At 47.8% G+C, this 23376-nt stretch overlaps 1 protein-coding gene across 1 annotated transcript in view; it reads left to right on the forward strand.

The window, feature by feature from the left end:
- The first annotated feature begins 8434 nt into the window (after positions 1-8434).
- The window catches only part of ENTREP3 (endosomal transmembrane epsin interactor 3), a 39416-nt gene continuing 24474 nt past the window's right edge, over positions 8435-23376 (forward strand). The window contains exons 1-5 of the mRNA XM_054973221.1: positions 8435-8653; positions 14420-14476; positions 16853-16966; positions 20307-20414; positions 22491-22651. Coding sequence (XP_054829196.1) covers positions 8435-8653; positions 14420-14476; positions 16853-16966; positions 20307-20414; positions 22491-22651 — 659 coding nt within the window. The remainder of the gene's footprint in view (positions 8654-14419; positions 14477-16852; positions 16967-20306; positions 20415-22490; positions 22652-23376) is intronic.

Genomic DNA, 23376 nt, shown 5'->3' on the forward strand with positions numbered 1-23376 from the left:
ATAGGTGCTACCGGGCTCTTGCTCTTTCCTACTGCTACAGACAGACGAACATGGCTACCCATCTTGATCTAGCAACCAAAATAGTTTTAAATGTGCTTGTGGTGTGTGTGTGGGGTGGTGGTTTTTAGTGACATTTCAGTCCAGTGGGGCATTGCCTGGCTTCCCCTTTTTCTCTGGCCTCGAACTCACAACCGAGTCTGGATCCTGGCCCAGCAAATGGGTCCTTGGGCGTTTCCTCATAATTACAACAAAGATGCACGTGGACCATCTTCCATGAAGGCTTACTGCATCTAAAAACACGGTGATAGGCCTTGGGGGAAGTAACTCTGTGTATGCTCAGAGGCTCCCTGCTGCAGTTGCATGTTCAGCTGCAGGACTGAGGCCCGGTGGATTTTGTTTGGATCTAAGCCTTGTGTGCTTGCTGCATCGCCCAATGGCTGCTGCGGTTCACCGAGAAGATTCAGATCCTGTTCTCCGACTATGCCAGCCCAGCCCAGTTTCTGAACAGCTGTGGCAGTGAATTGGAACGAGTCGTGATCCTTCCCGTGGTTTTGTCAAACGCTGCACGAAGCAGTACAAATAACTGACCCACACCAACAGATTTTTCTGCCCGTAAGGTGTTGGCAGAGGCTGGATCCTGTTGAGTTCCCTTTGCCTGCACCTTTTGGAAAGGGAAAGGTTTCTTTGACCATTAGAGGATATTCCCTTTAAAAAAAACCTCTTAAGCAACAAATCCCTTTCGGCTTAATGCACTTGCTGGAGGAGGAACGAGCTGGTGTATTGCAACTGCGTCCATCCTTTTTAGCAAGATGACCTCTGTCCCTTTCTCGATGCTGGAATTGTAGCGGAGGAGGAAGGAAGAGAGGAAGTTTGCTTAGAAGAACTGGGTTTTGCTGATCCTTAAAAATTCCATAGCCCCTTACGTTTGCAGAAATACGTAGAGTTTATTTCTTGCCCACAGACTGGGAGCAGGTTGATGGATGGCTGTCTCGGAAAGGTCCACTAGAATCATAGGGTTGGAAGGGATCTCTAGGGTCGTCTAGTCCAAACTCCTGCACAGTGCAGGAAATTCAGAACTAGCTCGTCCCTACACACCCCCAGTGCCCCCTGGTCCATGCCTGGAAGATGACAAAAAACCTCCAAGATCCCTGGCCAAACTGGCCTGGAGAAAATGGCTTCCTGACCCCAAAGTGGCGATCAGCATTACCCTGGGCATGTACGCAAGGGCCACGAGAACGAAGCACTGATGTAACCCTTCCTGCTCTCCCTCTCATGATCTGCCCAGGTTCACAGAATCAGCATTGCTGCCATATGGCCATCTAGCCTCTGCTTAAAAACCTCCAAAGAAGGAGAGCCCACCACCGCCCGAGGAAGCCTGTTCCACTGAGGGACCGCTCTCACTGTCAGAAAGCTCTTCCTCATGTTTCGCTGAAAACTTGATTTAATTTCAACCCGTGGGTTCAGCCGTCTGCGGAGCGCTGCTTATATTCGACTGTCTCCCCATCAGCCATGAGGGCTAGGATTTTGCTTCTTTTTTTAAAACTAGGATGCACCATGCAACGTCCTCTGATCCTGGCATGTATGCCAGCCGTTGGGTGTTATGCCACCGGGCAGGCAGAACCAACTCTTCTCTCACGGCTGGTTGGGGTCAACAGATGTTGATGTATAACGGCAACCTCCCTCCGCCCCATTAATAAAAGTGTTATAAATGATCTGGTTCAACATCTTCCTCCCTAAGGGAAGCGTCTCAGGAAATAACAAGCAAGGAGAATCCTTTACTGGAAGGCAGGAAGGATGCTTTGTTCGCAGTAGCGAGGTTACTTATGCGGGGGGGTGGGGCGGAATTGCACGTGAGTAGGGGCCTCTGCCGGTGTCTCCAAATCATCTAAAGCCCTACCGAGCCCATACTAGCCACGGTTGACTCATCTGTCTGGCTCATGCTTGGTTGAGAGTATCAACATGAGGCTGTCGTCATTCGGATGGAGAACAATGGTGCCTCTGGGAATGTGCAGAAAGCATAACTCCATCCCCATCTGAGATTGGAAACAGGAGAGATGTTTATCGATAGCGTCGGCTCTGCCTTTTTATTTCTTTATTCTCTTCATTTATACCCCAGCTTTTTCAGCCTCGGCATCCCCCCAGTTGGAATAGGGAGATACTGGCCTACCTTACAGGGTGGTGGTAATGGGCTGGCAATGTAGTAATGTTTTAAATGAAGCTGCTTTACGTAAAGTCAGACCTTTAGCCCCTCTGTCAGTGGGTCTCCTGAGTGTCTGGCTGGGGGAAGCTTTTCCAGTCACCTACCAAGCTCCTGAAACTGGAGGGGCCAGAGACGGAGCAATTGGTGGGGCCCACTGCTGCGCGCCAGCCCCTTCTATTGAGGGTTGAGCTGACTGTCAGGATTTTTTAAAAGGCTTAGTTTTAGGTGTGTAGCTGTGTTGGTTGCAGTAGAAAAGCAGGATTTGAGTCCAGTGACACCCAAGAGATCAACAAGATTTTCATAGTGTAAGCTTTTGAGTGTCACAGCTCCCTTCTTCAGACCTGCAGAATTTGGGTCCAGTGGCACCTTAGAGGCGACAAGATTTTCAGCTTGCCAGAGCTCCCTTCTCAGACCTGCAGGATGGCGACCAAGAGTCCAGTGGCACCTTAGAGACCAACAAAGATTTTCAGAGAGTAAGCTTTTGAGTGTCACAGCTCCCTTCTTCAGACCTGCAGAATTTGGGTCCAGTGGCACCTTAGAGGCGACAAGATTTTCAGCTTGCCAGAGCGCCCTTCTCAGACCTGCAGGATGGCGACCAAGAGTCCAGTGGCACCTTAGAGACCAACAAGATTTTCATAGGGTAAGCTTTTGAGTGTCACAGCTCTCAGACCTGCAGAATTTGGGTCCAGTGGCACCTTAGAGATGACAAGATTTTCCAGGTGCAAGCTTTCGAGTATCAGAGCTCTTGTGTCTGAAGAAGAGAGATCTGACACCTGGAAACTTACACCCGGAAAGTCTTGTCGGCCTCTAAGGTGCCCCTGGACTCAAATCCTGCTGTTCTACTGCAGACCAACATGTCTACCCACCTAAGCTGTTCAACGGCTTAGGCGCTGAACCTTCAAAGCAACAAAACAAGATTTGAAGAAAGGGCTTCTGGGCACGTGCAAAGTGCATTTTGTTGAGTAACAACAGAGAATCCCCTTGCAGTGGATGCTTCAGGACAAGTTCCAGGATGGAAAGTGCTGGTTCCAGCCAGAACGGAGCCTGCTATATCTTTTCCTGGCTCTTCAACCACGGGGGGTGTGGTTGAGGGGAAGAGTGCTTTTGCTAGCCCCGGGCTTGGGTGTGTTGGGTGCTGTTTGTCCTGGGTGCGTAAAAGCCTTCTTGGCACCCGCTGCTACCACCTGCCTGCCAAGCTCTCCAGGGTGCCAGGGAGAGAGATTGTGGGGGGGGGGGGGGAGAATGGGACGGGGCCCCAATTAAGGTTCCTGCCAATTCCAGCTGCCTGCACTTAGCATAGAGTGGGGAAGAGGAAGGAGCTGGGCAGCTGCTTCCATTAGCAGTGATGGAGAGCCCCCAGGGAGACTTGATGGCAGCCGAAAGGAGAGGGGAGATAATAGCAGGAACTGCTGGGCTGTGCCACCCCCCCCCCCCCCGCCCCCAGTGGCCCAGCCCCTTGAAGCACTCCAGGCGGCAGAGCCGGACTCTCTTTTCCTGCTTCGAACAACAGCCTGTGGAAGCTGGCAGGCATGAACATGACAGGTTTCCCCTGCTAACAGTCTCCAGCTGTGGCGCGTTGGAGGTATGCTGCAGCGGGCCAAGGAGGTTCCATTGAACTTCTATTTATTTATTTATTAAATTTCTAACTCGCCCTTCCCGCAAGCGGGCTCAGGGCGAGGCACAACAGATTATAAAAATATAATACAAATATTAAAACCATAAAACAACAGTTCATCATAAAAACAACAAACAGATAATAACTGTCCCAAGATGGGGTCAATTCCAGATTCCTGGAATCTGGATTCCTGGATTCCTATTGTGGCTAATAAGAACTGCCTTACTGAAGTGAACCATGATCCATAGTGTCTGTTCTCAGTAAAGGATGTGTGCTTCTGGGGCAGGAAGGCAATATGTCTCCTGTGCCCCCCCCCCCAGTAAGTGGTATACATAAGTACACTGTCTCTGAACGTGGAGGTTTCACTTCACTAACAGCCTCATAGAATGCCTTGCTGGACTAGGCCGAAGGCCGATTTCATGCCTGACCAATGACTCGTGGAAGCCCCGAAGTAGGGCTTGAAAGAAGTAGCCCTAACCTGCTTCCCCTTCTCTAAAGCAACTGACACGCAGAGGTGCCCCTGCCCGAGCATAGGGGTTCCATGGAAATAGCAACTGATACAATAAACCTCCGTGCCTTTGACTAATTTTTGGCAAGGATTCATGTTGGAAAAAGGATACTGGACTACGACGGCCAGGTAAACGTTTCTGGAAGCTGTTGCTCACCGTGAACGCCCCAGCACTTGATATCCAAAGATAGACTTCCTCTGACTATGGAGGTTCCATTTAGAAAAGTTTGGCTGAAAGCGGCGTTGTTTTCCCTGGATTTTTGCTCTTGTCTGGAGCTGGTTCTGGACGGTGGGGGGGCGTATCGCTTTTCAGTTCTTGTTTTAAAGTTCGAGATGTGCGGGGCGGGGCCAGCGCTTTCCCTTGATCACTGGCTTTCATACTCTGAAGCTTATGAAGGGTCTCTCTGTGAGTTAATGAGGTAAAGTGGTTCTTCTGGGAAAGGCAGTTCTACTCACACAATTGGCTGTAACATACACACTCACAGTTCAGGTGCTGTAGGCAGGGGTCATTTTGTAGAAAAAGAGCTGGAGGAACTCATTAGCATAACTCATTAGCATATGCCACACCCCTTGCCATCACCAGAAGTGTGCCATTAGCATAACTGATCTGCATATGTCACACCCCCTGACATCACCTATCCTGGCTGTTTTGGACCCAATCCTGGCCATTCAGGACAGAAATTGGGCCCAAACTGGCAAAAAGGGGCTGAAAAGGGGCCCAAAATGGTCAGGATCAGGCCGCTGCTGAGCGGGAGAGTGATCTACCACCCATTAGAGGCCTGATCCGGGCCGTTTCGGCCCCAATCCAGGACAAAACGGGCCCCAAATGGCTGAGTCAGGTGGGCGGGGCCACCTGTCATGTGACCTCTTTGGGGAACTGCCGGAACTGCGTTCCTGCACGTTCCCCCTCAAAATGAGCCCTGGCTGTAGGTAGTTATCAGTCCAAGGCATGCTCAGAGGCACTCTTGGTACTCAATTGAACACACATGCCCCAGAAGCAGTTCCATAGGCCCTTTCTAGGGTCTCCCTTGTAGCAACCATACCCATTCGGTGCTCACAACTTCTCTAGCTATTGTGGGTCATTTCAAAATTGCTGTGCTCTCCTTGGAATTTGCACACCCACCTTCCAGAAGTAACCAACGTACTGATTTTTATAGCTTATGGGCTTATTTTGGTTTTCTTGGATGCGCCCAAATTCGAGGGAATGGACTGAAGAAGGACAACAACAAATCTCCGGGTATTTTACCCCTGAAGTTGCCATTCACAGTTTGAAAGGGCAGATCTTTCCGCCCCCTGAATTTTGCAGTGAGTGTGAATTTTAAAAGGCGAGTACGGAGTAAAACCAAGGCTGATTTCCCAGGCAAAATAATAAAAATATAAAACTAAAACATAAAAAGTCAATATAAATAAACACACCTCCTCCAAACTCTCCCCTAAAGTGAGCACCTGTTCAGAATAGACTCATTATTGGGGACAACCCCTTGTTCTTGGGAGCTTGCCACACTTAGGACAAAGCTAGGGGTTCAGCATCTGCCCCTAAACTAGTGGTGGAAAGGGCCATCAAGTTATAGCCGAGTTATGGCGACCCCTGTTGGGTGTATCCAGGCAAGTGACTAATAGGGGTGGCTTGCCATTGCCTGCCTCTGCATAGCAACCCTCGTCTTCCTTGGAGGTCGCCCATCCAATTGCTAACCCAGGTGGACCCTGCTTAGCTTCCGAGCTCTGCCTTGCCTAGGCTTCCCGAGTGAGGACAAAGTGGATTTACCGTTGGTGAAACCGAGCTTCCCTTGTCCTTGACTGGAGAGGGGGAGAACTACAACTCCCAAGCTGCACCGCGGCAGGGCGTGTCCTCCCTCCCCGCAACATCAGGACCAGTCCGAGCATCCTCCCGAGAGGGATGCAGGCGCCTGGCCGGGAGAGGCGGCGCCTGGAGCATCCCTGGCCCGGAGCTGCCCTGCAGCTGGGGGTGGCTGGCTCCTCCCCTCCTCCCTGGTAAGACTGCAGCGGTTGCTTCTCCTCCTGGGGAGCTGGAGCGGGGGCAGCCAGTTTAGGAGCAAGCCAGGCAGATGTCCAGGAGCCAGCTGGGCAGGAAGGAGGTCCTCCAAAAGAGCAAGGGGGCTTTCTGGAGGGAGGGTGCGCAACCCAGAGCAAACTTTCCAGGGAGCAGCACTTGGGATCAGTGCCTGCTCCCCCGGGGTCAGCTCGGCTGCCTTTCCCTTCCAGCTGGCCTTTTCGTGCCCCCGGGCTTCTTCTGTCTTCCAGACGCATCCGAATTTTGGCCTCTGAAATCCGAAGTTTCCAGGAACCTTCTCTGGATCCCTCCCCACCCTCCAAGGTGAGCAGGGATCTCGCTGCATTTCTGGACGTTCCTCCTGCAGGGTCTGCTCCTCCGACTGCTTCTGGGAGCCCCTCAACTTTTCTCGGGTAGCATTTGAACTCCAGGATCTGCTCCCTCCACCCGAGGAGACCCGTGCCTGCCTTCTGCCCCCCCTCTCTCCTCGCCATCCCGCTCAGGTTGGTTGCTGCAGAGGCAAGCTGATTTGCCAGCCGTTCATTTAAAGACCTCTGGGGGGTTGGAATCGAGTCCGGACATTTTCTTTTTCCCTGACTGTCTGCCAGCACCAGAGAAGGCCATCGCAGGGGTGGGCAGGCGAGGAGGGCAGTGGTGCCAGAGGGGGCTGTCAGCAGAGCTGCGGTCGGCTGGGAATCCATCGCCTGTCCGAGAATCACTTTGTATTTTTACTCCATTGGAGGGAGCGCTGCTGTGATTTGTTTCCCCCTTGCTTTCTTGGAAACGTGTGTGTGTCAAGCACAGTCAAGTACCAGCTGACTTATGGCAACCCCCATAGGATTTTGAAGGCGAGAGGTGAACAGAGGTGGAGTTACCATTGCCTGCCTCTGGGTCATGATGACTCTGGACTTCCATGGTGGTGTCCCATCCAACTAACCAGGGTGGACCCTGCTTAGCTTCTGAGAGCTGGCCTGTCCAGGCCCACCCAGGCCAGGGCTTTCTTGGGAACCTACTTTGAGCAAACTCGATCCTGACTGCACACCCAGCCCCAGACTGCACACCCCACGGCAAACATCTACTCCAGTCCCTCACCCTCGATTTCTGAGAATCTTGCTGAGCCGAGCTGCAGAGAAGGATGGGGAATCCGTGTCCCCCTTAATTTTCAGTACACCTCGCTTTGGCATCTCTCTGGGGGCCTAAGCATGCAGCCCACCCTCAAGATAATTTAATGCAGATCAGAGAATACTCTTTAATGCTTGTTGCTTGTCAATATCTGGATGTCCAAAAGTTGGATTTCCCCCTTCCCTTCCAACAAACAGTTCATGGATGAGGTAGGGATTTATTTTTTCCTTAATCCGTTTTTGTGATTCTGCACATGGAACATGGAAGACGGTTCCTCTTTGGGGTTGATTTAACGAGGGTCTGATCCCTTTCTATTCAACTAACTGTTTGATGCCCCTTCCTCATTTGGGGGCAGACCTGACAGGTTCCTGAAAGCATCTTGGTGCTTACTCTTCTTCCAGATTTCATGGTTGGGTCGGTCCCTTTCCCGACACTAAGGGTCGATGGTCCCTGCCCTGCACAGAGGTTCTCTGGGGAAACTGGGCCCAGGGGGCTGCATTTGCTTTTGGGGCAGGTCATCCACCAAACCATTCCTGCCTTCTTTGGCAGTTAAAATTCTGAGAGGTGCCAAGGCTCAGATGCGACCTGGGCACCCCCACCTCTCTCACCTGGAATACCCCCTCCCAAGCCCAGGCATGTGCAGGCTGGCTGTGATTACCCAGGAAAGAAAGACTCTGTGCATGCTCAGAGGCACCCTTTTCTCATGATTACATCTTCCAGGGAAGGGCCCTAGTAAAACTGCAGAATGTCCAGAATTCTAGTCCTCATTATGTAGTGCCAAGCCCACAGAACCAAGGGGATTTTTAAAACAAAAACGAATCAAACCTTCACTTATTTGCTTTGTTTGGAGTCCTGCTTGGGCTGTTCTCCATCTTCCAAGCAGGGCCTGCAAACTCGGCTCGATCCCACCCCCAGAACCAAATCCGTTCTGCCGGCTCTTCTCGGGGTCGCTCTCACCTCCTGTCCAGGGGCAACGTCATGCCCTCGCGCAGCGATTCCAGCTACTCCCTGACCGCTCGCACCTCGCACAGCTTCACTCACCTGCGTGTCCGGCGTGCCTGGCTACAGGTCATCCTTCTCCTGGGATTCATCCAGATGGTCCTTGGCGTTCTCATCGTCACTTTCAGCCTCCTAGTGACCACCATTATGCCGGTACACAGCATTCGGAATTCGTGTCCCATCTGGGCGGGCTTTCCGGTGAGTCCACGGCAATCCTGCGTGTGTGTATGTGTGTGTTTTGGTGGGTGATAGGGGAGAACTGTCCTCTAGTGGGACCCAGTGTGGCATAAAGATTAGAGGGCTAGACAAAGACTTGGATTCAAATGGCTGTGGGCCTATTACAGGACAATACTCAACAGTGACTCCAGCCTAAGCTCCAGCCTAATAGCCAGTTTGGTGTAGTGGTTAAGAGTGGCAGGACTGTAATCTGGAGAGCCAGGTTTGATCTTCCACTCCTCCGCTTGAAGCCAGCTGGGTAACCTTAGGTCAGTCACAGCTTCTCGGAGCTCTCTCAGCCTCACCCACTTCACAGGGTGATTGTCGTGAGGATAATAATAACATACTTTGTAAACTGCTCTGAGTGGACATTAAGTTGTCCTGAAGGGCAGTATATAAATCGAATGCTAGTATTATTTATTTCAACCGACTGGAGTCACTTTTCTTAGGATTGCCTTGTGAGTCTTTGCCTATCTCGCAGGGTTGTAGTGAGGATAAAATTGAGGAGGGAAGATAATGTAGGCCATCCTGAACTAAATACCCAGATGCTATTTTGTGGCCCTTCATCTCTTTCGTGTGTTTTCCCCCCACCCTTTCTTCAATAACAACAACAACAATAATAACAATTGTGTTTATATACCGCTCTTCTAGACAGATCAGTGTTTTACCTAGAGCAGTGAACAAGTTAGTGTTATAATTATCCTCACAACATGGCTGGGGAGCTGGGCTGAGAGGAGTGGCTTCCCCAAGGCCACCTACTGAGCTCATGGCAGTAGTGGGATTTGAACCAGTAGAGTGCTGATTCACAGCCCAACCACTTAACTACTGTGCTACAGCAGCTATCAAAGCATTTTATAATAATAATAATAACATTTGATTTATATACCGCCCTTCAGGACAACCTAATGCCCACCCAGAGCAGTTTATAAAGTATGTTGTTATTATCCCCACAACAAAACACCCTGTGAGGTGTGTGGGGCTGAGAGAGCTCCAAGAGAGCTGTGACTGACCCAAGGTCACCCAGCTGGCTTCAAGCGGAGGAGTGGGGAATCAAACCCTGCTCTCCAGATTAGAGTCCCGCGCTCTTAACCACTACACCAAACTGGGGAATTGAGTATATTTCTCTTCTCCTCAGTACCACCCTGAGAGTCAGGTATGGCTGGGAGATAAACTGGCCCAAGGTTATCCCCTGAGCTCTTGACAAAGTGAGGATTCAAACCTGGTTTTCCCAAGTCCTCCTTGTCTGATATGTTCACCACTCTATGTATTTTATTTGCACATCTTTTCTCTTGCTTATGCCTGAAAGTAGCCACAGTGGTTTTACCTCAGTGTTTCAAATAAGACTAATATATAAATATAGCACATCTCATCCAAATATTCTCTCTATATGTATATATTTAAAAGACAACTGGAAGGGGAATGGCCGTGGCTCAACGGCAGAGTATTTGCTTGGCATGCAGAAGTTTCCAGGTTCGATCTCTGGCATCTCCAGTTACAAGGACTGCGTAGTTAGTTATATGACAAGACTTCTGCCTGAGATCCTGGAAAGCCACGGGCAGATGGACAGAGGGCCTGATTCAGTATAAGGCAGTTTCATATGTAAATATATGGAAGCGCATTATATCCTCCCTGAAAAGTAGACCACAGTAGAAGTCCCAGTAAGAATACGGTCTTGATCCAACAGTCCATAATTTTATACTGTTTGCTTAGAAGAGTTTGATAAAGAACAGCTTCTGAAAATATCTTTTCCTTAGATTTTTCAGAGATTCTTCTTGACACCGATAATCTTTCCCCATAACTTTGTTTCTAACATGTTCTTCAATGAAATCAATCCTCCCTGTATATCAAAATATCCAACGCAATTTACAGATTTTTTTTTTAAATGACAAGGCTTAATAAAGAATCGCTTACAGTGAAATCCTAAGCAGAGTTATCCCAGTCTAAGTCCATGGGCTTAGACGGGAGTAAGTGTGTTTAGGATTTCACTGTGAGTGAACTTTTGCCGCCACTGTGGGAGACATTCAAGCAGAAAACGTTACTTTGACTTGTAATATCCTTTCTCCACCCCTTTAACACCCACCCTTAGTATACGGCTCTCCCCCATATTTTATCCCCAACAGGATATTTGCAGGTATACTACCTCTGCCCATGGATGTTCCATTCTCAGCTATTATACAGCCATCTTGGTGGCCCCGACGAGGGCAGAAAGGCGGGGTATAAATGTTCAAATAATGAATATACTGGACTTACATTTTATGAATTTAGCTGTACTAATGTGTCTTGCTGGCTGAAGAGCCATCTGTCCGGCACTGTGTTTCTTATATCTGAGTGAAACCCTTGAGCAGGGGCAATGAAATTTGATACAAGGAGACCTTCTGGAAATATCTTTTCTTAGATATTTCAGAGAGTCTTGACACCAATAAACTTTCCACATAACTTTGTTTCTAACATGCTCTTCAATTAAATCAATGTATTTGGGTTTTCCTCCCTGTGTATCAAAACGTCCAAAACAACTTACAGATTTTTTTTTTGAAATTTCAAGGCTTAATAAAGGTTCACTTAATGAAAATTTGCCACCACCGTTTGAGACATTCAAGCAGAAAATGTTACTTTGACTTCTTCTAACGTGCTTTCTCCACCCCTTTAACACCCACCCTGAGTATAACTGTCTGAACTCCCCCTACCCACGCCTCCTATTAGCCACGATAATTAAATGGATTGTTGAATACCAGATGCTGTAGATCAACAATGCAGGATGGTTGCTGTCTTTGTTGTCCTGCTCGAGGGCTACAGACAGGCCTCATTTTGAGGGGGAACACGTAGGAACGCAGTTCCGGCAGTTCCCCAAAGAGGTCACATGTCAGGTGGCCCTGACCACCTGACTCTCGGCCATTTGGGGCCCGTTTCAGCCTGGATTGGGGCTGAAACGGCCCGGATCGGGCCTCTGACGGGTGGTGGATCACTCTCCTGTTCAGCAGCGGCCTGATCCTGACCATTTAGGGGCCCTTTTCGGCCATTTTCAGCCCCCTTTTGCCATTTTGGGTCCAATTCCAGTCCTGAATGGCCAGGATTGGGTCCAAAACAGCCAGGATAGGTGATACCAGGGGGTGTGGCATATGCAAATCAGTTATGCTAATGACACATTTCTGGTGATGTCAAGGGGTGTGGCATACGCTAATGAGTTATGCTAATGAGTTCCTCCAGCTCTTTTTCTACGAAATGACCCCTGGCTATAGATATAGCCCTCGAGCTATATCGAGGACTATATAGCCCTATAAATATAGGAAACAGTGCTGGACAGACGGATCTTTAGGCAGCAAGGCACATTAGCACAGATAAATTCACACATGCAAGTCCAACATATTCATTATTTGCAAAAATTATACCCCACCGTTCTGCCCTCAATTAGGGCCACCGAGACGACTGTATGGTAGCAGCCGAATAGCTGAGAATGGAACCTCTATGTGCAGAGATAGTATACCTCTGAATATCAGCCGTTGAGGATAAAATATGAGGTAGAGCCATTGACTTTGTGTCTTGCTTGTGAGCATTTCTTGGCATCTAGCTGGTGAGAAATGAGACGCTGGACTCGACGGATCTTGGTTCGATTCAGCGAGGCTGTGATTTCATTCTAATCGCTAAAGGCTCTTTGTGGCTTGCTTTATAGTTTATATTTATTTTCCGGCACTCGTTTAAAAGCACATCATCTCTTGGCTAAAGGTGTAGATGAAAAATATAACTGCCCTGGGATAATTATACAGAAAGCTATCTCCATCAGCTGCAAAGCATTGTAAAAAAGATGTTCCTGGTGTTTGTAAGTATGCACAAGCTTTAGAGCAGATATGTATTTTCTCCTTAATAGTTCACATCCTACTTCTAGCAATAGTCAGCTAGATTATAGAATCATATAGGATTGGAAGGGGTCTCTAGGGTCATCTAGTCCAACCCCCTGCACAATGCAGGGAGTTCACAACTGTCCCCCCACACCCCCAGTGACCCCTGCTCCATGCCTAGAAGATGGCACAGATGCCCGTGAGAAGTCCATTAGAAGAACATGACTGTGTTTGCTGTTCTATCACTTGAACTTGGCATCTGGGATTCAGCGGTAGACTGCCTCCGGACATGGAAGTTCCATTGAGCTGTTGTTATGGCTCACAGCCACCGAGAGAGCTTCTCCGTGAATTGCTTAACCCTTTATCAAAACTAACACCATGTCTTGTTTGCCAAAGCTGAGAGTGGTTTGCATAAATAATAAAAGCAATATTTAAAATCACGTTAAAATGTCACTTCCCACGTTACCCTTCAGTATTTCACAAATGAAAATAAGATGTCCTGCTCTAATTTTCATACCAAACTGCCCCAGCGCCACTGTGGTATTGTCTCCATGCGTTTTGCTGGATTGGTTTACTCTCTGATAGCCAGTCCTCGTTTTTGTCTTAAAGCCAAGAGAAAGTTGTCTTTAGGTAGAAGATCATGTCATGGTTGGCTTCGGGGGGGGGCAGGGGGAGGGTTGGCTTCTAGGCCTTCTAAGGAAATCTGGCTGACCACTGTGGGAAGAATGAATCCGTACTAGATAGAGAGTCCATGGGCTTGATCCAGAAGGGAAGTTCTTACCGTCTTCTAACCACAGATGCTGGCTTCCATTGTTGGAGGAGAGACCCTTGATAAACAAACGACTCGCTCCTTCCTAGCTCGGTTGGTGTTAGGTTGCAGTCCTCGACAAGCTTTGCCAAGGTTGATCAAAGGCTGAACTTGTGGGCGGGACAAGGGCTCAGGGGCAAGACACTGGCTGGGCACGCAGAAGGTTCCAGGCTCAACCCTTGGGATCTCCAGTTAAAAGTATCAAGTAATAGGTGGTGTGAAAGTCCTCCACCCGAGACAATGGGGAGCCACAGTACTACTGACCTTGATGGACAGATAGTCTGATTTGGTCTAAATGCATTTTGGGGAGGGGCCGTGGCTCAGGGATAAAGCAACTGCTCAGCATGCCGAAGGTTCCAGGTTCAAGCCTTGGCACCTCCCGTTCAAAGATCTCAAGGATCTTCCCACCAAAAGCCTTGGAGAGCCACTCCCAGTCTGAATCTGAGGGACCAAGGATATGATCCGGTATTGGGCAAACTCATACCTCCCCGCTCACGTTCCTAGTCTCTTTTTGGCTGAAGAAAGGGGTGATCAGTGGTTCAGGAATCAAAATCCTAGTTGATCTGTGACATGCAAGCTTTTACTTTATTCTATTCTATTCTAGTAGAAAAGAGCAAGAGTCCAGTAGCACCTAGAAGACTAACAAAATTTGTAGTAGGGTATGAGCTTTCCTGAGTCACAGCTCACTTCTTCAAATCATCTGAAGAAGTGAGCTTTGGCTCATGAAAGCTCATACCCTACTACAAATGTTGTTAGTCTTCTAGGTGCTACTGGACTCTTGCTCTTTTCTACTACTACAGACAGGCTAACGTGGCTACCCATTCTATTCTATTCTATTCTATTCTATTCTATTCTATTCTATTCTATTCTATTCTATTCTATTCTATTCTATTCTTCCCCGAGGAATTAACAGAAGGCAGTTCATATTCCCACCCTCATTTTATACTCACCACAACCCTATGTGGTGAATGAAGCTAAAAGGTAGCAGTTGACTCGAGTCACTTAGAAAAGCTTCCTGGCTGAGTGGAGATTTCAATCTAGGTCACCCCATTCCTCGTTGACCACATTCAGTGGATGGTAATAACTTCTCTCTTTACCCCCATGTAGCTGGCGCTCTCTGGCCTGGTTGGCATCGTTTCCTGGAGGCGCCCGTTCACCCCTGTGGTAAGTGCAATGGTTCATTCACAAAGTGGGAAGTACCAGGAGAACCTCATACCCTTTAAGTGTTTCTATCGGAAACTCCATGTACTGGGGCAGTCTATCTCAGAATCAGAATTGCAAAATTCCACCGTTTCATCGGGTCTGTTAATTTAATTCAATCTGACAGTTAATATTTTTAAAGAGGAATTAATTCAATCTGACAGTTAATATTTTTAAAGAGGAATTAATTTTTTAATGCCTTATTTTTTTTTAGAAGGGATATCTCTTTTGAGATGCTTGCCTGCTGTAACTTGTGATCTAACTGTTTAGGAAGAGATTATTTCTTTGTTTGGAATTGATGTTTTATTTGTAGGCAGATGAACCCCTATAGCCTTCCTGCCAGGTAATAGGGAAACTGTCCAGAATAATCAAGAATCTGGAACAAGGGTGTTCAAACTGGAGACCACCAAGTGGCAAAATCCTTGATGAAATTGAGTGGTATCCAATTGGGCCCTGCCGCTTTGCCTGCCTTGAAACCAGCAGTAAAGTTCAAGATGTAACTGAGGACCAAGTAACATCTCGATCTTTACAATCCTGCATAGCCTCTGTAGTCAGTGGTAGGGAAGAGACATCAGAGGTTTACCGGCTCATAGATAAGCTGAACACACGATTTGGATGGCCTTAGGGAAGACTGGAGCTCATACTTTGGTTATTAGCCACCTTCTGGCGGAAGAATGACGCGGTTACAAGGAAGGGAAGTGGCGTGTTTGTTCGCCCATGTATTTTGGATATTCATACTTCAATCAATACCAATTACCATATTATTTTTATACTATTACGGTTTCATGTTATCAGAACAGGAGAAGGTTGTGTCTGCATGGCTTGCTCGTGGACTTCCCGGGGGTATCTGGCTGACCTGTGTTGGGAAGCAGAATACTGGACTGGATGGGCCTTTGAGCTGATCTGGCAGGGCAACAGATGGGGAATTGGCCTCTGGGTAGTAAGGAACCATGATACCCATAATGAAACCTCCATGTTTAGATGCAGTCTATCTCCGAATGGCAGACCTCGGAGACTAGTAACAGGGTTTGGCTGTCATCTTATGTGTGAGCATTCCAGAGACAGCTGGAGGGGTTGTGGCTCAATGGTAAAGCACCTGCTTGGCATGGAGAAGCTCGCAGGTTCAATCCCTGGTATCTCCATTTGAAAGGATCAGGTAGGAGGTGATATGAAAGTCCTTGACCTGAGATCTAGGAGAGTCGCTGTCAGTCTATGTAGACTATACGGACTTTGATGGAGCAAGTGAGTGTGAGTGAGTATAAGGCAGCTTCATGTGTTGAAAAGACACGGTGCTGGATTAGATGGGTGCCCTTTGTCTGGCCTCGCAATGCTCGGGGAGGGAATGCAGGGTATGGACAGCCAGAGATGAAAGGGGAATAAAGTTCTACAAGTATTTAAAAGGCGACAAGGGAAAATTGGTGGAATTGTTTAAGGTCAACACAACCAAGGCAAGAATTGCCAAAAGACCAAAAACACTACCTGGTGTTATTCAACCTTAAACTATATTGTTTAAAGTGCATCCACCTGGAAGAAATCTAACTAGTAGTCCTATTGGATACATGAACTTTTTGACTGTAATTACAGACTTACCTTGACTAATGTGAACAAATGGACTGAGCAATATTAATTGTACTTGAATGTCTTTATAATTGTACACCAGATAGAGCACTTGCACTTTAAACAATATAGTTTAAGGATGAATAACACCAGGTAGTGTTTTTGGTCTTTGGCAATTCTTGCCTTGGTTGTGTTGATGTTAGTGGAGACCTTCCCCTTTTTTGCGTGGAATTGGTTAAGGGACAGGGAATTGTTTGGGGTGGCAACAGTACAATCCTAAGAAGAGTTACTCCGGTCTAAGCCCATTGAAAGCAGTGGGCTTAGACTGGAGTAACTCTTCTTAGGATTGCACTGCAAGTGTAGTAGAGTTGGAGAAGCAAAGGTAGAGTTGGAGCAAGTGTAGTAGAGTTGGAGAAGCAAAGGTAGAGTTGGAGCAAGTGTAGTAGAGTTGGAGAAGCAAAGGTAGAGTTGGAGCAAGTGTAGTAGAGTTGGAGAAGCAAAGGTAGAGTTGGAGCAAGTGTAGTAGAGTTGGAGAAGCAAAGGTCTCGGGCAAGGAAAGAAAGGCAGAAAGGGGACAGGGCAAGAAACTACCGACTAAAGGTGCTTCGCAAAAGTGGCTGTTGAAGAACCTCTTAACATCTCCCCCTCCCAGTTTTTTCTGGTTTTGCGGTCCAGCCCAGATTGTCCACCGGGGAGGACTGCTGTCCCAGACACACACTTTGACCCATGAATCCCCCCTTCCTTATCATCCCAAATGGATTGAATAGCTTCCTCTCTTCCCAGATTACCTTCTTCACGCTTCTATCGGTGCTGGGCATCATGCTTAGCCTTGCCGGCTCCGTCCTCTCCTGTCAAAATGCCCAGCTGGTCAGATCCCTGGAGCCTTCCTGTCAACTGGTAAGATGCAGAGAGGGCTTTCTGATCTGGAATCCCAGGGGAGGCTGTCTTAAGGAGAAAACCCATGTGGCGAAGCCCAGCGTCTCACTGCATTTCCGACAGGGTTTGAAGCCTGTCTGCTCTGGGATCACCTCCCGTCGCCCCTGCAGTGATTACTCCTGTGCAAAGATGCCAAGCCATTGATTTAGGAGTGGAGCTAAGGCAGAAATGATGTCCCATAACTATGGTTGCCAGCTCCAAGTTGGGAAATTCCTGGAGATCTGGGGGGGGGGGGGGGAACCTGGAGGAACCTGGAGAAAGTGGGGTTTGGGGAGGGAAAGGACCTTGGTATGGCATAATTCCATAGAGTCAACCCCCCAAAGTAGCCGTTTTCTCCAGGTGAATTGATCTCTATGGCCTGGAGACCAGTTGTAATTCCGGGAGATCTCCAGCCACTACCTGGAGGATGGCAGCCCTACCCATAACATGAGATGACAACCTGGATGTGACGTTAGCACATCGGCAATACTCTGGGAGTTCCCCAAAACATTTTTCTCACTGGTCCAGAGTGCAAGTGGAGGGAGGGCGAGCCTAACCACTGGGAGCCAGTGGATAAGTGGCTTCCCTATTCCCATGGTGCGTGCCAAGTATGTACTACTGTCCACTACAAAACCCGTGATGCAGTGCAACTGGGAAGCAATTCCTTCCTTTGCCTGTGACTTAACAGCCCACAAGCCATATGTTGAAATATTTTATAAGTAAGTTATAGGTGCATAGGTAAATATGGTTAAATCACATGTGCCCTTTTTAAATCTTACCTGACAGTGAGATCTTTAATTTCTATTGTTCTGAAATGTTCTATAGCTGTTCAGTCTAGGGAGTAATAATATATTGGTTATGAAGTGAAATATATGGGGGAAAGTAAAACTAAAAAAGATAAGGGTAATTGAGTCAACTTGACCTTTACAATAAGTACAGAAATGTTTCTCAGAAGAGTCTCTACTAAAATGGCCCTTCATTTCAGTGAAAGGTAACGCATTACATCTAAGTAACAGGAAAGAGCAATGATACTTTGGAACTGTGAAATAAAAGAACTGGGAAGCAATTAGGCATGCACAAAACCATCAGGGGCCAGGCATAATGTGACATCTGATTTCGTGGGAAGTGTCACATGGCAACTTTCTTTGTTTCTTCCACAGCAGACTGCTCCATCCCAAAAGGATCTATGCTTATGCTGCCTCCCACGATCTGGGACTTCCACACCCATTCTCAGTTCCTGCATGCATGAGACAATCGGCATATACCCAAATCCAGACTGCCCCAAAGCCCGCCAGGCTCTCAAGGTGAGTGGCTGGTAGAAATCTAAAGCAGATAGTATGCAACAAAAGAAGTTGGAGCGTGGATTTTGATGTTGCCCTTAACTTTACACCAGGGGCATAGATCCAGAGGAGTTAGCCGTGTTAGTCTGTAGTAGAAAAATAGTAAAGAGTCCAGTAGCACCTTTAAGACTAACCAACTTTATTGTAGCATAAGCTTTCGAGAAACACAGCTCTCTTCGTCAGATGCAGCTGATGAAGAGAGCTGTGGCTCTCGAAAGCTTATGCTACAATAAAGTTGGTCTTAAAGTTGCTACTGGGCTCTTTACTATTTTACACCAGAGGAAAAGCAAAAGACCAGAGACATCTGCCTGGCTTAATGAAATTTCAAACGAACATTTCCCAGATCCTTGAAAGCATTCTTTCATAAGTCACAAGAACTAGAAACCTTGTTAACTGCAGAAAAAAAGACTAACAGATTTGTGATGGTGGAGGTTTTCACCAAGTAGAGGACACCTTGGCCGTTTTCACACTACTAACCTGCTTCCGTAACATTACGAAACTTTGTGCAAAAAACGCGGAAGATAGCGTCTTCTTGCGAGAGTTCTGCGCGATGTCGCACAAAACTCTCACGATGTCGCACCAAACTCTCGCGAGAAGACGCTATCTTCTGCGTTTTTTGCGCGGCGTTTCACAACGTTACAGAAGCAGATTAGTAGTGTGAAAATGACCAAGGGCCTTGTCAGAGACATGAAGTGTATCTTCAGTTGGTAGACCGATAAATGTGTATAAAGGAAAAAATGGTAAGCAGTGGGAGCCACAAAGCGCCTGAAACATTTCTTTGATACAGCAAAACCACAAACATGGTTTTCTTGCCAACGACTGCGCTTTTCTTATCTTCCATATTTTAGAGCTTGGCTTAGAACTAGCCACAAGCTGGTTCTCTTGCATTCTCTTGTTGTTCCGCCCAGTTCTTTGGAATCCTTCCATCTCCGACAATCCCAGCCTTCATTAAACTCCTAACAGTTCCTCACTATTGCAGAGCATTTACGCTCGCACGTCTGAATGCTGCTCCTTCAGAGATGCTGCAATGTACCTTACTCAGATAGACCTTGCCAATGTGACTTGAAAAAGGTTGACTCTTTGTCCCCTATGATATTGGAATGCCCTCATTAAAATCTTTACTGTGAACTGTGTATGGCTCCAATTTTAATTAAACTACCTCCTACTGTATCAAAAGAGAATATCGTTTCTTGTTTGCTGGTGGATCACGCTGGCTTTGGCCAAGTATCTCTCCACCGTATTTTCCTTAAAGAAATAAAGACTCCTTATCCGCTGCTCAAGATCACGGCATCAAAGGAGCTTGAAAGAAAAGGAAAGAGGATATGCTCTGCCTGCCAGCTAAGGAGATGCTTCCCATTTCTGATGAAGTGGGCTTTGGACCAGGACACAAAAGGTTACGCCGCAATAAATCCTCCAGTCTTAATAAGTGCCAATTGACCAGAATGCAGACTTTTCTAGCTCTATATTGAGGGGAAGAGGGGGAGAACCTTGGTCCTGATTGAGGGCCAAGCTACAAGTGACGAATGACACTTGAACAGCAAGTGGATTGAGTGGAGGGCAAGTGAACAGGGAGAAATACACTTGCCGTTCAAGTGTCATTCGTCATTTGTAGCTTGGCTCTGAGTCTTAAACGAATAAACTCCGACTTGCTGATGTCCTTTGCTAACCTTAATGCTCTTTATTTAGGACAGTCAAAACCAAGGTTCTCTACTGTAGTTATCAAATTAACAAGCCATGAAGATTGTGTTCTTGCCAGTTATTGCTGTTGCGGGTTGGCTGTGTTGTATTTATGTTGAGAACCAACCTCCAGCATCTTCAGTTTAAAGTATCAGGAAAGAGGTGATGTGAGAAACCTCCAGTGGAGACCCTGAAGAGTCTGAGTAGTTAGTATTGACCTTGATGGACCAAGAGACTGATTCAGTGTCTCAAACGTTGGGTTTGCAGCTCATCTTGATGCCAGCTCTCTGCCTGCTTTTTTCTAGGACCTGCTCTTCAGTGTTTGTGGCCTGACCGTTTTCTCCATCTTGGTGTGTGCCCTTTCAGCCCTCATGTGCTGCATCCAGATCTTCTCTTTTGACATCCTCCATGCTGTGAGTTCTCTCTCAAAGCCTGCCTCACGGACTCTTTTCGGGACAGTTTTGAATGTCCAAGATGCGCTAGGGGTTGTACAGAATGTTTCGAGCCATGTGAACTCTGCTCAGAAGACTTTCAGTCTGTGTTGAATGGTTAGAAGGGCGAGCATTGCCTGGCAGTGTGACAGACTTTGGCTCTGCTTGGTTGAGGGCCTTTGAAGAATATAATTGTCTCTGGCATAGGTGGCTGAGCCTTGGCAGAGAGTCTCTCTACACAAGACATCTAGCACGTGTTCTTTAAGAGTCAGGTGACACGATTCCTGGGAACTGTAGTTTTAAAAGAGTCGCTTGGGCTCGCTGTGGAGAGGAAGGTTGAAAATACAAACAAAATTAGGTTTGAAGCCTTTTTCTAGTCTAGTTTATGGGTTTAGCAAGCCTTTAGTCTCCCCTTCCCCTCACTCTGGGTGGAAACTGCCAGGTCTTAAAGTAAGTTTTCAAAGATCGTTGGGGGACAGCAACTTTGCAATTCCACCGAGCGAGAGCGAGAGCGAGAGCGAGAGCGAGCGAGTACAAGAGCGAGTGCGAGAGAGCGAGTGAGAGCGAGCGAGTACAAGAGCGAGCGCAAGAGCGAGTGCGAGAGAATGAGCGAGAGTGAGAGCAAGCGAGTGAGTCAGGGCCAAGCTACAAGTGACGAATGATGCTTGAACGGCAAGTGTATTTCTCCCTGTTCAATTGCCCTCCACTCAATCAACTTGCTGTTCAAGTGTCATTCGTCACTTATAGCTTGGCCCTGAGTGAGTGAGTGAGAGAGAGAGAGAGTATGAGGGAGAGAATTGCAAAGTTCCTCTCCCCCAGCAATCTTTGAAAACTTTTACTTTAAGACCTGGCAGATTCCACACAGAGTGAGGGGAAGGGGAGGCTAAAGGCTTGTGGCCATAAACTACACTAGAAAAATGCTTCTAACCTAATTTTGCTTGTATTTTCAACCTTCCTCTCCACAGCGATCCCGTGACTTTTTTAAAACTACAGTTCCCAGGATACATTGCGTCACCCAACAGTTGAAGAACGTGTGCCAGATGTCTTGTGTAGAGAAACTCTGAGGCAAAGGATGATTTTGAACTTTTTATCCCTGCTGAGCAGACTTAAAAATCACTGCTTTGTTTTTGCTTTTCCCTCGTGTGGATTGAACCCGGGAATCCCTGCCTCAGTTTAGACGTAACACAAAACCCTGTTTTCTTTTAACTAGGGTTGGTTTCCGAAATCAGGGTTTGGTTTGCAGACGATGGCTCAAATCCTGGTTTGCCTCGACAAATGCATTTCATCCCCTTTGCTCTGGCCCTCGGTGTCTCTTTGGGTTGGGCATATGCAAAGGATTAAGCCCAAATGTCCACATTCACACATCACGCCAAATTATAGCTAAGATGAACAGTTGCTAATAAACCAGCTTAAAATTGTGGTTTCATATTCTAGTTTGATGCACTCTTGAGTAAACCGTAGTTAGTGGAGCAACCCGCTTACAGACAATCTTCATAACCATAGTTAGCCTAATTAAACCTTTCCGTTCCATTATGTCCGAATGGAGCCACAGTTTTTGTGCCATTTTCTGTTTCCCTGTGACACGTGCATGTTATCTGAAATTACTTGCAAGTATCGTATGAATGGCATGAAAGAAAGGGCTTGAGAGCGCATGCCAAAAAACCCCGTTCAAAATGAAAAAGCTTGCACTGATGACAACCCTCCCCCGCCCCCGGGAAAAGGACGTACTTGTAATGAACTTTTCTACTAATTGGTGTCTGTAACTATGCAATTATGAAAACCAAGCACATGTGAATTTTCCCTTCTCTGTTTTATGGCTTTCTGTACCCATGCTTTTGATGTCATTTGTTCATGTTCTGACTCGTTAGCTCTTCCATTTCCCTTCTGGAAATATCCCTCTGCCAGACTGCCTGCACCTTATTCTTATTTTTTGTGTATGTGTCATTCGAGCGCATCTCTTCCCCCTGCTTCTGTGTTCCTTGTCTAATTCAACAGGGCACCTAAAATGGAACAATCAACCCCTATCCCTCAACTTTCTGCCCCATCTCTCCCTCCCAGCTCTCCCCTCCACGCTCCAGCTCGGTGACCTTGGACTGCACCTCTCCCCCGGATACTTTCCTCCAGAATATGCTGGACCTAGAAGAATTTGTACCCCCGGTACCGCCACCGCCATACTACCCTCCAGAGTACACCTGTAGCTCAGAGACAGATGCGCAAAGGTACGATGTACTTGTAAAATTGCCAGTTCCATCCTGGGAAATTTCTGGAGATTTGGGGGCGGTGTCTGGGGAGGGGAGGGAGCTCAGTGGGACTGTGTTATCAATCTAGGACTTCTGTTTCTGTGGTATACCATAGAGTCTGCCCTCCAAAGCTGCCATCTCCTCCAGGGGGAACTGCTTTCTGTTGATCAGCTGAAATTATGCAACATGTCCAGGTCCCAGTTGAAGGCTGGCACCCCTGTGAACGTGTGTGTGTGTTATGTGTGTGTGTTAGGAGCAGGGCCGAGGTACCTGAGGCGAGATACCTACTTGCGCCCCTTTCGTGCGTGTGTGCTTTGGCCCCGTGCGATGACGTCACTTGTGGAGCGTCCCCCTCACCTGAGGTGGGTGGCAGCGGCGAAGGGGCAGGGAGGTGGCCCGCTTTTCTCCTTGCTGACATGCCTCCTGGGCGCCCAGCTCGCCAGGAGCTGAGCCGAGGCAGGCAGCAGCAGCAAAGGGGCAGAGAGGCGAACGGGGATGCGGCCCACTTCCGGGTCGGGGGGGTCATCGGGGGCCAGCACAGCGCCTCCTTCAGAGTTTAGTGCTCGAGGCGGCTGCCGGCACTGCCTCTATGGACGTGCCGGGCCTGGTTAAGAGAGGCTTAGGAGAAACGGGGTGAGAGTGGCGGAGAATCCTTAGAAATCCTTTGGTCTGGTTTAGATACAATCTTATCTGATAGGAAGAGG

The sequence above is a fragment of the Eublepharis macularius genome, chromosome 1 (genome assembly GCF_028583425.1).
Source record: "Eublepharis macularius isolate TG4126 chromosome 1, MPM_Emac_v1.0, whole genome shotgun sequence".
Lineage (NCBI taxonomy): Eukaryota > Metazoa > Chordata > Lepidosauria > Squamata > Eublepharidae > Eublepharis > Eublepharis macularius.